The sequence below is a fragment of the Scleropages formosus genome, chromosome 24 (assembly GCF_900964775.1).
Source record: "Scleropages formosus chromosome 24, fSclFor1.1, whole genome shotgun sequence".
Lineage (NCBI taxonomy): Eukaryota > Metazoa > Chordata > Actinopteri > Osteoglossiformes > Osteoglossidae > Scleropages > Scleropages formosus.
In genome coordinates this window covers 12145004-12161560 of record NC_041829.1, presented here as the reverse complement: position 1 = coordinate 12161560, position 16557 = coordinate 12145004, and the positions used below count along the sequence as shown (strand labels likewise).

General features: G+C 41.1%; 1 protein-coding gene across 11 annotated transcripts in view; it reads left to right on the top strand.

The window, feature by feature from the left end:
• Positions 1 to 16557, top strand: part of map2 (microtubule-associated protein 2) — a 78213-nt gene that overhangs the window by 44893 nt on the left and 16763 nt on the right. For 6 of the 11 annotated variants that reach the window (XM_018726531.2, XM_018726536.2, XM_018726530.2 and 3 more), the window contains 6 exons: positions 930 to 1034; positions 2258 to 2335; positions 9607 to 9804; positions 11491 to 14640; positions 14899 to 15099; positions 15529 to 15663. In XM_018726531.2, coding sequence (XP_018582047.1) covers positions 930 to 1034; positions 2258 to 2335; positions 9607 to 9804; positions 11491 to 14640; positions 14899 to 15099; positions 15529 to 15663 — 3867 coding nt within the window. The remainder of the gene's footprint in view (positions 1 to 929; positions 1035 to 2257; positions 2336 to 9606; positions 9805 to 11490; positions 14641 to 14898; positions 15100 to 15528; positions 15664 to 16557) is intronic. The other 5 variants (XM_018726533.2, XM_018726532.2, XM_018726534.2 and 2 more) reach the window with 5 other exon arrangements.

The following is a 16557-nucleotide window of genomic DNA, read 5'->3' as shown; positions in this document are numbered from 1 at the left end:
AGACAAATGCCGTAAATGTTATTTATAATAGATTTTTAACACGTGGATCTTTAGCCTGTATTTGAAGATGTAATTCAGAGTACAGTACTTCTCATATTCTGGACTTGGTTTTCAATTACATTTTCTCTGTAGACAGATATTTAACATGTTCAATAAAGATTTTCCCCATTTAAATTTATTAAGACTCTGCTGTATTAAAGTTAAACCTCCGGTAAGATTAAGTGACATTTATTAGGTCCTGTACCATGAGACATTGCTATAACAGCTTGTGAAAATATATTAAATTTTTTATAGTGGGCTAATATGTAATTACACCAGCATTTTTGCCCATTATATGGTCCTTTCACCTCTTTACATGTCCTTTGCACCATCATACAAAGCTACAACAGACAGTTTAATTGCAGGGTTCATGTCAACCCTGCGTAAGTGGTTCCCAGCAACACACCTCCTGTTAATGGTTATTGCTTTAGAACAGGCATTCAGCAAAATGACAATAAAGGAAAGATATGATTACACTAGAGGACAATTCAGAACATTAAAGATCTTAATAAATTAACTATATATAGAAACTATCCTTAGCGCATGGCAAACGGGAAGAACAATATCCCCTCACATTACCAATATCAACCAATCACAGCCATCAATTAATATCAGTTTTATGCAAATTCAATACAACAACAACAATAAGAAGAAAATTTTCATTTAAAAAATAATATGAATTTTTATCCCCTCAAACCCATGAGTTTGCTTAACAGTGGGATTTCACAGAACAAATTAACCCCATTAAGTGAGGGATGGGTGTACAGTAAAACTAAAATGTGACTATAATACAAATAATTTTGCAGACTACACAGAATTCTTGTACAATATAATAATTACTTTTGACTAAAACCGATGCACATGCAAATTTATCTCTGTGTGTTGTGCAGAACAAGTGTCAGCACGTATCGTGCAGGAAGTGACGGCGGAGGCCGTGGCGGTGCTGAAGGGTGAGCAGGAGACCCATCAGGATGTTGACAGGATGCTACCCTCAGGTAAGGACTTGGTAGAATGGAGTTTGAGTACAGAGACACACAGAGAGATGTGAAGACATGGAGGGGTGCATATTACAGTACCCTCAGGTGTCTTGGTCATAGGGGTGAGCAAAGATGGGTACCCGCAACAGGCACAAAGGTTCGGATGCCTACCCACCTGTAGACCATGCTGCCTTTCCAGGGGTGCAGATCTCAATCGTTGGGTTTCTTTGTAGTAAAACCCACACTTGTGGTTGCATTGTGTTTATCGTTGCATCCAGCTTTTCTGTTTTATCTACAGAGGTATGAGTCTAGGCATGATGCTGTCATGGTTAAAAAGTAAACTGTTGATCTGTATGTGCTGGCAGTTTTTGCATCCTTCTGTGTTTGCAAATATTGTAGAGGGACACACACTAACTCTCATGCTACACAGTGTGTGTGTGTGTGTGTGTGTCTACGTGGAATTTTTCAGTGTTAGTGTGAGAGGGATGGAGATGAAGAGCTGTAATCCGTGTCGTCCTGGAAGTGTTTGGATGTATCTTGAGGAAACTGTTGTTGCTTTGTTGTCCCTGTAGCCACTTAACATCCAGTCCAAGTCATTTTCAATAGCCGCTTGTCCTGAGCAGGGTCGCGGTGAAGCAGAGCCTATCCCAGAAGCGTTGGGCGCAAGGCTGAGGGAGCGTACATCCTGAATAGGACGTCAGTCGATGGCATGGTAGCCACTCACTCACGCGCGCGCACACACACACACACACACATACACCCTTTTACATTTATTCATTTTGCAGAGGCTTTTGTCCAAAGCGGCGTACATCTCAACAAAAGTACAAAAGTACACTATGGGCAATTTACAGTCACCAATGCACCTGAACTGCATGTTGTTGCAACATGGAAGGAAGTCTGGAGCATCTGGAGGAAAATCATACAGACACAGGGAGAACATGCAAGTTCCACACAAACTGAGCAGGGATAAGATCCTCATTCTCTTGCTCCACCCACTTCATCTTAAAATGATATATTTCCGTATTTTAGCAAAATGTTGTTGGTATTCGGCAGTATTTGAAGCTCAGTGTATTTGACAGCGTGAGGTCCTGCCAGACTGCTTTCCTCCCTGAGCTGCTCCAGGCACAGCAGGATTTCTTCTCGTTTTGACTAAAATGACACCTTTCCAGAAGGGAAATGGGTACTTTGTGTGCGAGGTTACTTCTCCATCTCCAGTCCGTTACTTCTGTTTCTCACCGCAGCAGTTGAAGAATCAGCCAATCTGCCTCCATCCCCTCCCCCTTCACCAGCTGCAGAACATTTTGGACCCTTGGAGCAAGGTAAGGAAGGCTTAACGGCTGCGCCTCTTGTTCCGAGCCGTTCCGTAACAAGCTGAAAGTGTCATGGGATTCCAGTTGGGGAACTGTAATAAATGTACTCTGGGCATTTGATCAAACCTGTAGGGCCTGACATTGGCCTTCCAGTACCCACTTTGGGTTCTGTCATCTGTGGGAAACTCTTTCGTTCCAAGAGGGGATGAGGACCCTGGGAAAGGGGTGTAAACAGGTGCATTCTGGGACATTTTGTGTGGCCTAGGCTGAAGACGTTTCAAATAGTACTCCAGTTTTTTTTTTTTTTTTTTTTTTTTTTCTTTCTTTGCTGATATAACTGGAATCAAATTTCTCCTTTTCTTTCCAGTATTACCGAGACACTCATGCTCCCATCCTCATCTCACAGCACTTGGGTTCATGAATTTTCTTGTCCCTTACTACACAACCCCTTCCCACCTCCTAGAAGTGCTCAGACCTCAGCTCACAGAATGCTGGCTGTGGTCAATTATGGTGAATGCGTCATGTCACTGACTCTGCCCATATGCTTCCCTCCCTCGCCTCTATATCCTGTCACATTTCCTCCATAGCTTCACCGCTGTAGACCCTTTTCTGTTGTACACCAATGTTTTTGTTTATCAGCCCTTCTTTTGCATGTCTCCCCGTCGTTTTCTTCATGTTATTCTTGTGGCAGCCCTAGGCTTGTTCAGTCTTTTTTTGTTTTGTTTTTGTTTTTCAGGTTCTCCTGTCTCACTTGTCTCACTTGTGTCTGTTTGTTCTTTGTCAGCGGTCCCATAATCACCAGCGTGAGCTGGTAGACAGAACAGGTCATGCATACATCAGTCAATATTCTATTTAAAGATGCGCGAACATACAAAATGCCTCTAATATTCACTCGGTATCATTGTGACATTGCTATAACTTTCTAATGCTGCTTCTAGAAGTATTTTGATAACATTAGATCATGGCCGAGAACCATTCTAGTGCTGTGCATGCCCTGTTTAGTCTCCTTTATGTTCCTAGAGAATGAGCATATGTCCATGTGTGGATGCCTGTATGCTTAATTGTAAACGGCCACTTCGAATATTGAATATTTTCTTACTCAGGGTGGGGTACCTCCAATAAGGAGTATCTCCTTAGCAGTGCAATATAACCTTGAGTCAGAAACATGTATGGCTGTTTGATTGTTTGGTTCTTTAGTTGTTTGTGTGTCCTGTTTTCTGGCTGTTTGGTGTCCAGTTGTCTGAACGCTTTGCTCTCCGGTTGTCACGTCGTCTGGTTTTCTGTTTTTTTTCTGTGTGGCCTGGTTGTCTGGCTGCCTTTTTCCATTGTCACCCGGTTCACTAGTTGTCTGGCCGTCCTTGTTTCTTGTCTCTTGTCAGGTTGTTCCTGCAGTTCTCTTCCTTGTGTCTGTTTGTAGATGTAGGGGATGAGGAGAAGGCAGGCCCTCTCCAACGCTTCCAAAATTCTCGAGAGAGGTGCAAGTTCCTCGCCCCCTCCATCTCGGTGTCTGTGCCCGACGATGACCCCTACCACTCTGATGAGGAGTACTATGAGCACCCCTTGTTCAGCCCTGAGTGGACACGCTATGGCTCTCGCCCTTCAGGGCAAGCTGCCGCATTTAGACAGATCGAAGGTGAACCACGCATGGTTCCTCACCTCTGTCCCTCCTCCTGCCCACCCCCTGGCCTCTTGTCTTTTCTTTTTTCTTCCCATCTTTTGCCTCCCATCTTCTCTCTTTTCCTCCTGCCACACTTTACCCCATGTACCCTGGACTCTGTCTTCTGCCCACGGTCGATGTCACTGCCATTTGATCTGCTTGCTTGCCGATGTCTTTTACATGCATCATTTTTGCTCTGTGTTTTGATCCACTTGATCATTCTTTCTTCAGCGTCTACTCCTCATCACATATCTATCACGTTTGTCTGTCACAAATTCAAGCTTGTTGTTTTGCTCTGAAATTGCTCTGCTACTATTTTTCTCATTATTATTATTGTTATTATTATTATTTGCTTTGCCGAAGCTTTTAACCAAAACAATTTATAGTATTCGAGCCATTTCTACATCTGAGTATTTCTATTGGGGTAATTCATGTGCCTTGCCTACAAAACCAATGTGTGTGCTTGGGACATTTCTATATGCACGTACTGGTACACAGTGAACCTTAATGCTTCCTGGCTTATGTGCTTGCATGCAAGTGTTTGCACACACACACACACACGCACACACACACACACACATATAGTTCCAAATATTGTTTTATGGGTGTTCAGGTGTACAAGCACAGTGGTTTTTAACCCATACATCTGACAGAGCACAACCCAGTAAAATAATACGGTATGCTGCACAGCAATTTCATGAACTTTGTGATACTTAGCAGTTTTCATGAACATATTTTGTTTCTATGGTGTTTCCCATTGTGTTCAGTGTCTTCACCCCACCAACCCTTTTTCGGCCCCCTCTCGGTCTTCCTTACACCTGTCTACAGCATTTGTCAAACATAGGTCAGCTTTCAGCTCTTTCTGACACCTGGGCCATGAAGGAGCAGCAAACGCAGGCATGCTAAGAAGCTGCAAGTTCCACCCAAAATATGAACAAAAAAGTCTCTACTCCTTGGTTTACCTGGAGTTTGCTTTTGTTGAGCTTACTCTTTCTGAGGGCATTAAATGTAGGCCAGGCCTTTTTTGCTGCTACATCATGGCCACTCAAGGCAGAGGCACCGTGTGCTGTAAACCTGCATTTCTGGGTCTGGTTCTGACCAGAATGTTCAGTTCAGGAACATTGTTAAATAAGCTGAAGTTTTTGAATTTGCACTTAACAGTCTATCAGCTAAGGGAACTTGATAGAAAAAAACTATATTATAAAGATCATATTGCACCATTAGATTTTTAAAGTACTGTTGCAGAATTTTAATGGCTTAAGCCGTGGTAATTGAGTGTTACTAGTTTTATGTGTACGGTGCATCAAGGCAGCTCTATTAAGCACTCCTAACCTGTTGCAGAAATGAACATTAAATAGTAAACGGCCAACACACTGACTGTTGTATGCAGCTCAGAGCTCATGGTGAGCATGCCCCTCTGACTGTGGTTGTGAAGGGAGCGCTGTAGTGTTTCCTCATTCACCAAGGGGTTCCCTTAATTGGGGATGTGATGACAGATTTCAGTCAGAGGCACCGAGAAAAAATATCTTCAGATCTGTAAAAGGTGGGGCACCTTGAATAAGGAATATTTCCTTTGTAATGTAATATAAGCTCAAGTCAGGTGGATATTATGGGAAGGGGAAATCTTTCAACTCCATTATTGAGCATTAGTTTTATTAGAGGACTACATACACCATGAGCATTTAAAATTATGGTCCATGAAGTTCTTTTTTTATCATACCATTAATCTATATTTCTGTTTATATTTGCAGGTATTTGTTCTGTTGTCTGATTGTTATAGCTTAAGAAAAGTGAATTTACAATATACCTCTACTTTGAGTACATACAATATCCTCTTTGGTTGCTCTTGCTAACGATGGTAATACAGTTATCATTGTAGGGATTCTTTTTGTATACAGTGATGCTTGAAAGTTTATGAACCTTTTAGAATATTCTCTATTTCTGCATAAATATGACCTAAAATGTGATCAAATTTCACACAAGTCCTAAAACTAGATAAAGAGAACCCAATTAAACAAATGAGACAAAAAACATAATACTTGGACATTTATTTATTGAGGACAATGATCCAAATGATCCAATATTACATGTCTGTGTGTGGCAAAAGTATGTGAACCTTTGCTTTCGATAACTGGTGTGACTCCCTTGTGCAGTAATAACTGAAACTAAATGTTTCCGGTAACTGTTGATCAGTCTTGTTCATCGGCTTGGAGGAATTTCAGCCCATTACTCCTTACAGAACAGCTTCAACTCAGCAATTATGATGGGTTTCCTCACCTGAACTGCCTGCTTCAGGTCCTTCAACAACATTTCTGTAGTATTAAGGTCAGGACTTTGACTTTGACTTCCAAAACATTAACTGTCTTCTGCTTTAACCATTCTTTGGTCGAATGACTTGTGTTTAGGATCATGGTCTTGTTGCATGACCCACTTTCTTTCGAGTTTCAGTTCACAGGCGGAATTCATAATTCCATCAATGAGGGCAAGCTATCCTGGTTCAGAGGCAGCAAAGCAGGCCCAAACCATGATACTGCCACCACCATGTTTCACAGATGGGATAACACTTCTCATTCAAGCCAATAAGTTCTATTTTGGTCTCATCTGTCCACACAACATTCTTCTAATAGCCCTCTGGCTTATCCACGTGATATTCAGCAAACTCTAGATGGGTAGCAATGTTCTTTTTAGAAAGTAGTGGCTTTCTCTTTGCAACCCTGCCATGCACACCACTGTTGTTCAGTGTTCTCCTGATGTCGAACTCATGAATACTGACATTACCCAATGCAATAGGGGCCTTTAATTCCCTAGATGTTACCCTGGGTTTCTTTGTGACCTCCTGGACCATTACACACCTTGCTCTTGGTGTGATCTTTTTGTACATATGCTTCCATTTGTACACATTCTGCCTGACAGTGGACTCGTGGAATCTAAATTCTTTAGAAAGGGTTTTGTAACTTCTTCCAGCCCAGTGAGCATAATCAACTCTTTCTGAAGCCCTCAGAAATCTCCTTTGTTTGAGCCATGACACACTTCCATAAATCTGTGTTGTGAAGATCAGACTTTGATAACGAAGCCCTAGATTTCTGTTCTTAAAATAAGGTATGCCCCCCCGTCACACCTGCTTGTCATGTCATTGATTGAAACACCTGACTCTAATTTCCACTTCAAATGAACTTATAATTCTAGAGGTTCACATACTTCTGCCACACACAGATATGTAACATTGGATCATTTTCCTCAGTAAATAAATGAACAAGTATAATGTTTTTGTCTCATTTGTTTAATTGGATTCTCTAGTTTTAGGACTTCCGTGAAAATCTGATCATGTTTAAGGGCATATTTAGGCAGAAACAGAGAACATTCTAAAGGGTTCACAAACTTTCTAGCACAACTGTAGTTGTATGGAAAGGTTTGTGAACCTTTGGAATCAAACCCATGGTGGTATCTCCCATTGACTGAGCTGCACATTTGAGTGTAAGATGTGTGGCGTTTGCATATTCTCCCTACGTTCACAATCCAAAGACGTGTATGTCAACGCAGTGGTGAATCGCTTCTGTGCTCTCCCTTACTATGAAAATCACGTGAGTAGTTGACATGCATCAAAGTCCACTCAACAGGACCTGCCCCACTCTCAGGATTATCTGAATTTCTGTTGAATTGCTTTTAACTTTGATCTTCATCTTTGTCATAATAATAGGTAAAGACAGTTTGACGAAATAAATAGCACACTCAAGATTCTACGTCGTCACTCCCTTGCTGATAGCATTTTTAAACATCCAAGGTCAATGATGGAAAAAGTGCAGAATCCCTTCAATTTAGAAAAGAGTGGCACCTTCTGTTATTTAATCTGATCTCATCTTATCTCACCTTATCTCAAATTTTAAACATTTTGTATGAAGGGCTTGCTTCAGATTATACCACAGTATTTCACAGCACAACATCTGTACAACAGAAAATTGTCCCAGAAGTGTTGGTCAGCTATGTGGTAGTCTTTAACTAACTTAAGATGGGTAGTGTTTTGGATAGCACTGTTTTCCTTGTAACCATACACTGCACAGTGGACACAGACAGTCTCAAATTCGAAATATACTGTACATGCAGAGCCATAACTGTCACCGTAGGGGTCTTTGTCTTTGTTTGCAGTTTGTACAGCGTTCCTTTGCACTGATCTTTGTAGAACTCCCACTCCTAGAGAGAACAGCAGTTGTGATAAGTTTCTTCCATTTGTAAGCTATCTTTGTAAGTGTTGGCTAATGAAAGTGTAGATCTTTAGAGATACTTTGTAAATCTTTTCAGTTTTATGGGTTTCACAAGATCTTCACAAGTTCTTTGAAATATTATTTGAAATGTGCTGTGGCTTCAGTAGGTTTTGGTTCCAAAGGTCTGGTAATCAAAACTCTGAGATTCTGTTAGAGAATATGTCACCTCATTGTCATCATGTTGATTGGGCATCCTGACTTTCCAATTACTCCTGCTCTTTTTCTAGAGTTTTTCACACTTTTTACATCCTTGACTTTGAAAATTTAAACAATATGTGCAGTAATGTTGTTTAATTAGGCTGTCTTTATGTAGAGTTATGACAGAGATGAAGAGCAGACTGTTTTAAAAGGCATTCATGCAGAAATCAAGATTGTTCTAGAAGTTACAGAAAGTTTTTTTTCCCAACTGTATGTGATTCTGGCATTGTTTTATGCCTGTTTGAAACTGTACTAGTGTGGCACTTCCACAAATAAAGGCTCTGTTGTGTCCAGACAAGAGACCGACACAAATTCGTGTTGCTATACCATCCAAACACGGGCATAAAATATAATGACCCCATGTGCAAAGTGTATTTATAAGTCTGCAGTGCAAATTGGAAATTACAGTATAGACATGAATTGATGAGCATGAAACAAAGTGACGCGGCACAGTATATTTGAAAAAGGTGAAAAGTGAACCAGGAATCTGTGAGTGGAACTTGAATATGGAGGTGTGACGAAATAGAACTAGACCTGACCAGGAACACAAAAGGCAGGAGTAGACAGGACAGGTACTTGGGACTGGAACATAACACTTTTTATACTCAACTAATCACCTTATTGTGAACAGGTGCACGGGTCTCGGCTAGTGGCACAGAGTGGTGCCTCCTCTGGTCCGTAGGGGTATTGTCCCCTTGTGCCTTGACAGCTACCAGATATCTGCTGGCACTTTCCGTGATAACCAGAGTGAAAACTGAGAGGGCCATTACCTGATCCTTCTGCTCTTTAGGAGTTATACCTGGCTTATCATGTAGTTTCTACACCAGGGATCTTTAATGCTAATAATGCTAATGTTTCTTCTGAACATCAATTCCGTCAGCAGACACAACAGAGGAAATAGTCCAACACACAAGTCAGCAGGAAGTTTTTTTGCTTTTTTTTTTTCACTTATGTACTGAATGATTACTAATTGTTTTCTATTGTTACATAACTGGCAATTTTAAAGAAAAGACATTGTCAGTGAAAGAGTGCTGTTTTCATTTCTCACAAACTCAAAACCCAGTTGGACAGCTCGTTCCACTGACCAGAAAATATTTGATTTCCCACATAATTCATGACAGTGCTGCCTGCAGTCTTTATGTTCCCGTTTCTTCTCCTTGTCAAAGAAGAGGAGACCCTAGAGGCTCATACTTCAGCTGACAAGGAAGAGCAGCTGAGCAGTGGGGAAGAGGCTGAGCAGGAATCTGCACCCAAGTGCTTAGAGCAGACAGAGCTCATAAGCGAGGCTCAGGCTCACAGGTGTCCACTGACTGAAGAAGCTAGTGTGTCCAAGGGAACAGGGTTGCAGCAGTGTCCCCGGGAAGGTGTGTTCTCCCAGTCTGCATGTTTCCTACATAAAATATATTTTCCATAGCCAGATAAGCAAATGCATAAAGTATGAGGAAGAATGGCACATAGCATCTTATTTTTTGCTAAGGCTGCTAGGCAACAGAAGCTTGAAGGTAATCATGATTCCCTAGCAACTCCAGAGTGTTTCTATGAATTTGCCAGGAGTGAATGTCTTGTTTTCTTTTTTTGTTTTTTTTTTTTGCATTTTGTGGGATTGCACCTCAATGTTGTTTTAATAACTGCGTGTTTAATGGGTCTAACAGTATCTCATGCTATTGCTGCAAAGCTGTGTTTTGATGAATGTTTCCTCCAGAGCCATCTGTCTTTTTGTTTTCAATCCATTGCTCAATGCAGTTTGTGAGACAGAATGATGCAGAATGATGCAAAACAATTGATTTGTAATAAATTAATGAATGTATTGGTAGGACCTGATAGAAATCCACAAATTTCATGGTATTTTCATCATCGTCCCAAAGCTGCTTTTTAGTCACTAGACTATTTCTTTCTCTGTGTTTTTATTCACATTGCTGTCATTTCATTTTATGTTTTAATGACTAATCAAGGGCAATTGCAGTCAATTTACATTTACATTTATTCATTTAGCAGACACCTTTCTGCAAGAAAAGATCATTTCACAATGGACAAAGAGCTTTGGATACTGACACACAATTGTCAATGCATTGTTTGTCTGCCAACACTGTTTTTTCCAGCACACTTTACAAAATTAATAAGTTTGTGAGCTGAAAGGGTGCAAGGAATGGTCAGGCCCTCTAAGTATGGATGTGCAGATCCTGTGACCCTCAGACAAACAAATGATGCACCTACACAAAGCCAGTGAAGGGAAATGATAAAGGGTGATGAATGTTGAACACAGCTTGTTCAGCAGCATTCTGAATAAGTTTTAGAGGTTTGTAGGTAAAGGCTAGACAGGAAGGAGTTGCCATAATCCAGATGTGATATGGCCTTTGGAAGAAGAATATGGATGGACTGAACATGTTGTATTGGAGGTACCTGCAGCATCAGGTTATGGCTTCAATGTGCTGTGAGCAGCAAGGGCTGTCAGTTGATATTCCCAAGCTCTTGACTGATGAAACTGATGAAATGAGTGAATTGTCCTCTTTCATAAACTATTAATGACAGGAAGATGGATTTGCTTGTGTACATGTCTTTTAGGTATAGCTACTTTTTTAGATTTGTGTACCTTAGGTTGACAAAAAAGAGAAACAATATAGCAAAATAAGATTTTTAGGACCCAGAGACTGTAAAGCCTCACCTGATTTAATTGGTTGTACCTGGTGCTTGTTTCGTCATCGTAAGAAGTTTCCATGTGCAGCTACCAAGAATAGGCATGGCTAGACACTGGCCAGCCACACGTTTTATCAAGAAAACTTTTAAAACTTTTAATTTCCTTCTCAGCAGCATATGTTTCATCATTCCATTTCAAGTACATTTTGTGGTGTCCATCACAGTTATGCATGTTGATATCCATTGCTGAGCTGTTGTGCGCTTACTTTTTGGCCATACTTTTTCAGCAACAGCAAGATTGGATTTTAGGCAGTGAGGCATAACTATAAACTCATTTTCCTGTTTGTTGTTGTTGAAATCTGGGAATTTAATTTTTACTGAAATGAACATAATGTAGAAACATCATACTACTTTAGATTTACTTGCAGCCCTGAAGACAGAAACAGGGAGGCCGGTTGACAGTTGGCAGACCAGTTCTACAGGTCCAGATTTCCCGGAAATGAAGGAGCAGTCAGAAGAGCTGAATTTACAGCAACACCCAATGCTTGTTACTTCAGATAAAGAGAAAGAAACTCTTATGTTAAAAGGTTTTTCTGATTCTTATGATATTGATCAAGCTACCACAAGGGCTGCTTCTGTCCCATCGAATGGCCAGGGACACCCCAAAGCGATGAGTGACCTCCCTTCAAATCAGTTGGATCTGGCATCCCAGCAACCAACAGACCAGGAGAGGAAGCTGCACAAGGATCCCTCTAAAGAAGAAGAAGAAGGAATTTTAGATACTGACATGGTACCAAAGACAACTGTTGAAAAGCAGCCTTCTGTAGAAGTTCTTGAATCCAGCAGTCTTATGGTCAAATCTGTCAGTTCCAAGGATCAGGATATATGGACAAAGGATCATGATAACCTTGAGGATGTCAGTAGTTCTAAGGAGGTTCTATGGGACACGAAAATGGAAGTAGCTGGTGAGACTAAGGAAGCTGAGGAAGAAGCAAAAGAGTCTTTTTCAGGTGAGGTTAATGTCAAACCTGCAGACCTTTCTACAGGGGATGGGGCTAAAATCCGACTGGTTTCTATACCAAGTAGTGACAGAGAGGAGCCAAAGCAGCCAAACTTTGTTGAACCTTCATGTTCTTTGGACCTGCATTTAGAAAGTTTTGAAATAGATAAATCTGGGATGTCTGCTTATTTTGAGACTTCAGCCCTTGAGGAAGATAATGGTGAAGGTTATTATGAGTTGAGTGATGCCAGAGAGGAAAAGTCTTCAGAGAATGTCCCAGTGGTTCCTTTCCCAACAGAAATAAGTCACGGCATACTGTCAAAGTTCCCAGAAGATGCTGAGAAAAACTCTATGGAAGAAACAAAAACACATCCCCCTGTGGACAGGAAGGAGGAGTGCAGGCTATCACCAGGCAAGTTATCACTGGAGCAGAGAAGCTATTCCTTAAATATTCCTGTTGCATCCATGGATCAGAGTGGAGGGCAAGGTCGGCAACGAAATTTCTCTCCATTAGCAACAGACATCATATCCTACACCAGTGGAAGTCTTGATGAATCTGCAAACTATCTTCCAACCACTACCCCATCTATTGAGAAGCAGTCAGCTTTTCCCCCTTTAATTCTTGAGACAGCTGCCTCTATCACTAGTCCTCTTTCCTCACCACCTGCACCCACATCTAGTACAAAGTCTAGTCCCCAGGCGGAGTCTCCAGAATCACCACTGCCTATGAAGTTCTGTTACAAAAATGGGACAGTAATGGCTCCTGATCTGCCTGAAATGCTGGATCTGGCGGGGGCCAGATCAAGACTAACATCAGAGAGTGCAGACCCTGAAACAATGAGAAGAAAATCTGTTCCTACTGATGTTTCAGGCATTATGGGAGACTCTATGAACCAGATGGTCTTGGTAGACCAAAAAACAGCAAAAAGTGAAAGCCAATTAGAGGAACTGGGCTACTGTGTGTTTAATGAGTACTCTGGACCCATGCCTTCTCCTGCTGATGCTCATAGTCCCATTGGTTCTCCTCCCCAAATCTTTACCACGATGGCATCAGAAGAAGAGAAGGATGTTGTGCTGAAAACAGTGCAAGTGCAGATAGCAGAAGCTGAAAAAATTGGAGTTAAGATCACCCCAAAACAAGACATTAACAAGGGGTTGAAAGAAAATGAAGAGGAAGAAAATGATGAGATCAGTGATGGACTTTCTGTGAGAGGTAAAGTAGATGCAGAAAATGAAAATGTGCCTTTTGAAAATAAAGAAAAGGATTTTTTAAAGACTGGATTTGAAAATGATATTAAAGGTCAAATTGGTCCTGAAGTTATCCATGATGTCTCAAGAGAAGTGTCTCTTGTCTCACCAGAGGGATTTAGTACAGAGGCAGAGGCTGCACAGCCTGATAGTGTGCCCAAGCCTTTAGAAATGCCAACTGAGACAGTAACTCTTGAGGACACAACCCTTGGACTTGATGGTAAGGCAAAGATAACAGCAGATACAGAGGCTGAAATAGCAGACTATGAAAGGAAAATACATAAATTGGAAACAGAGAACAGGCCTTTAAGTTTGGAGGAACAGCGTGAGTTGCAGGAGCTGAGAGAAAAAGTTAAGGAGAAACCAGACTTAGTGCATCAGGAAGCTTATGAGGAGGTAGATGCTGAAGATGTATATCAACTTACAGGTGTGGCAAAGGATAGGCTTGCAAGACAGATGAAACCTTCACCTACATCTTCTGTTGAGAGTGCAGAAGAGAAAGTACATGTGTGTGAATCTGAAATCCCCATCCAACAAGAATTAGCTTTTTCTCCAAAAGAAGAATGCTTGACAATGTCTCCAGTACTGTCTTTGGAGGTTAAAACAGAATCCATTAAACCTGAGATGTCCAAGCAGGAAGAGGACCTAACTGCTTCCCCAAAGCAGGCTCTTAAGGAGGAAATTTCAGTGATTCAAGGGTTCCAGGAATATCCAGAAGTATCTGTAAAGATAGATGAAATAACTCCGGTTACATCAACTGCCCAGGCAGGGCTTAAAGAACAAGAACAAGAGGATATGGAGGATGTGGAGTTAGCTAAGGAACCAGATGAAATCATGGAAGACATCAAAATACCTTTGTTTCTTCAGAACCAGAATAAAGAGGAGAGCACTGGAGAGAAGGAGGGGGAAGAGGTGGTAAAAGTGGCAAGTGGGTTGGTGGAGCCCCAGGCAATAATTGAATCTGTCGTCACTGTGGAGGATGACTTCATCACTGTAGTGCAAACTATCGACAAGGGAGAGGAACCTGGCCATAGTGTTCGTTTCTCTGCCCCAACTGAGGCTGAAAAGTTGCAGACTGAGCAAGAGGATGAGGAAGATGAGGAGGAGGGATCAGTTGAGCTGGCACAGGAAGTTGACATTGAAGCAACCAGTCTGGAAGAGTTTTCTGATATCCCTAAAGTTCCAGAGGTTCCAGTTGATCTTGCAAAAGAAGTTCAGGACAACAAAGACATAACAGAATCTTATGATGACTACAAGGATGAGACCACCATTGATGACTCCATTTTAGACACAGACAGTGCCTGGGTTGACTCTCAAGGTGAGATATACAGTATTTTCTAAATAAAATGCAACCCAACAGTAAATTCAATATAGCTCAAGAAGTTAATCTTACAAAAACTGATCCACAGGTAAATTCCGTATTCTTAAGTCAGTTTGAAGTCATTCATATATATCAAGTTTTTCATTATGTTAAATAAAATGGTGAACAAAAATTTGATTACAGCTACTACCGACTGTTTTGGGGTGCTTGTATATTGTGTGATTTACTGCCTGACTCCTGCACCCTGTGGCACAGATTATGACAGGAGCATCACGACTGAAAAAATCGAACCGCTCTCAGAAATGGCCAAAAGTCCTGTCAGGAAAGCGCCGATGGAAAAGAAGCCAAAGGAACAGGTTCCAGGAAGAATCAAGGGGTACATCTCTACCCCTGAGCGCAAGTCAGTGCGAAAGGAGACCAGCTTTATTCCAAGAGATGAGATGAAGAAGAAAAAAGGTTCTTGGCATAAATATGACATAAGAATTACTAAACTTATGTTAACATAGTGAAAATTTCAGAAACACACTGCTTTCTTTTTTGTTTTTTGTTCATAACCTTTTAATTTTTTATTCTGGTTTTTTAGTCTTGAGTAATAGTGGCACCCTTTCTATGTTTGATACTAAACATCTCATGTGCAATTTTGGTGGATTTCAAGCTGAATTGTACTTGAACCTTAAGATCATAAAAAGGCTTATTTATTTACTGACAGTTATTCATTGTCTTGGAGTTACTATCCAGTATATATACAGATAATGATGTTCACGTTGTGCCATGCATGTTATGCTGTTGTTATGGAATATTGTCATAAGAGAGTGGTGTCTCATTGGGCTCTTGCTATAACCCTTTCTTCCCATCTGCTTCTGACTCTGTCTCTCCCTCTTTTAGCTGTGATTAAGAAGCCTGACTATACTAAAAAAATAGATACTCAAACCCGTTCTCCCTCCCAGAAGAGTGTGTTAAAGGCCGCAGTTAGGCAACCCAGGCCTGCTCAGCACATCAGTGCTAAACGGAGATCCCCAGGTGACCACTCCAGGCAGAGTGATGCCCAGTGTGGCTGACAAACATGGACCTCCATGTCTCATCGCTAAAATGACTGCTTTGTTGTTATTTTTTTCTTATTTTGACATCACCCTATTTATGCCACTTCTGACATGTAATTTAATTTTATTTTTTGCCTTTACTTGTTTTTGTTAGTTGTGCTGTATGGATATTGTAAATGTCAATGCTGAACAGCCATTTCTTTATTTTTTTCATACTTAGCAGGATTGAATCATGCTACAGAGCTCCCATGTTCACCCTTGCTTCTTTGTGTATTTTGTTTGGTTACTGGGAAGCACCGTGCTCATGTAAAGGTCATAGACTGGCATGTTGTTGGTCTGGAGCTGCCATCGCTTTCTGTTTAACTGTGGTGAAATGCATATTAGCCATGTGCTGCCTGTGTTCAACTGAAACAGCAAAAACCAGTTTTTGGAAAGCTACAGTGTTTAAGTACAGAAGAGGAAATCTGCCTGCTTTGCGAACCCAATGGGGTGGTTGCTAAGCAACAGACAGTCCTCTCTTGCTGCAATATTGCTGACCAAAATTCCTGTGTCATTGTTTTACTAGTGACTGTCAAAGGATGCTTCTGTGGGGTCTTTTGTTGTGGTGAACTCTTTGGCTTCGACTGTACTTCTGTGACCAGTTGAAGACAAAGAGAATCCTGCGCAGCTTTTCTAAAATGCACCATTAATGATCTTTCGTGTAGCTGAAAATATTATTTTAAGTCACTGTCAGTTAGTCACTGGGCAAGGAGCTTTAGAATAATGCATATTTTAAAGTAAAACTGGTTCCAGTCCTGTCTGTCCATGTTTAAAAAAAGGCTAAACACAATGCACATGGGCACATGGGTGCAATGGAGATGGTGGATAAAGGCCC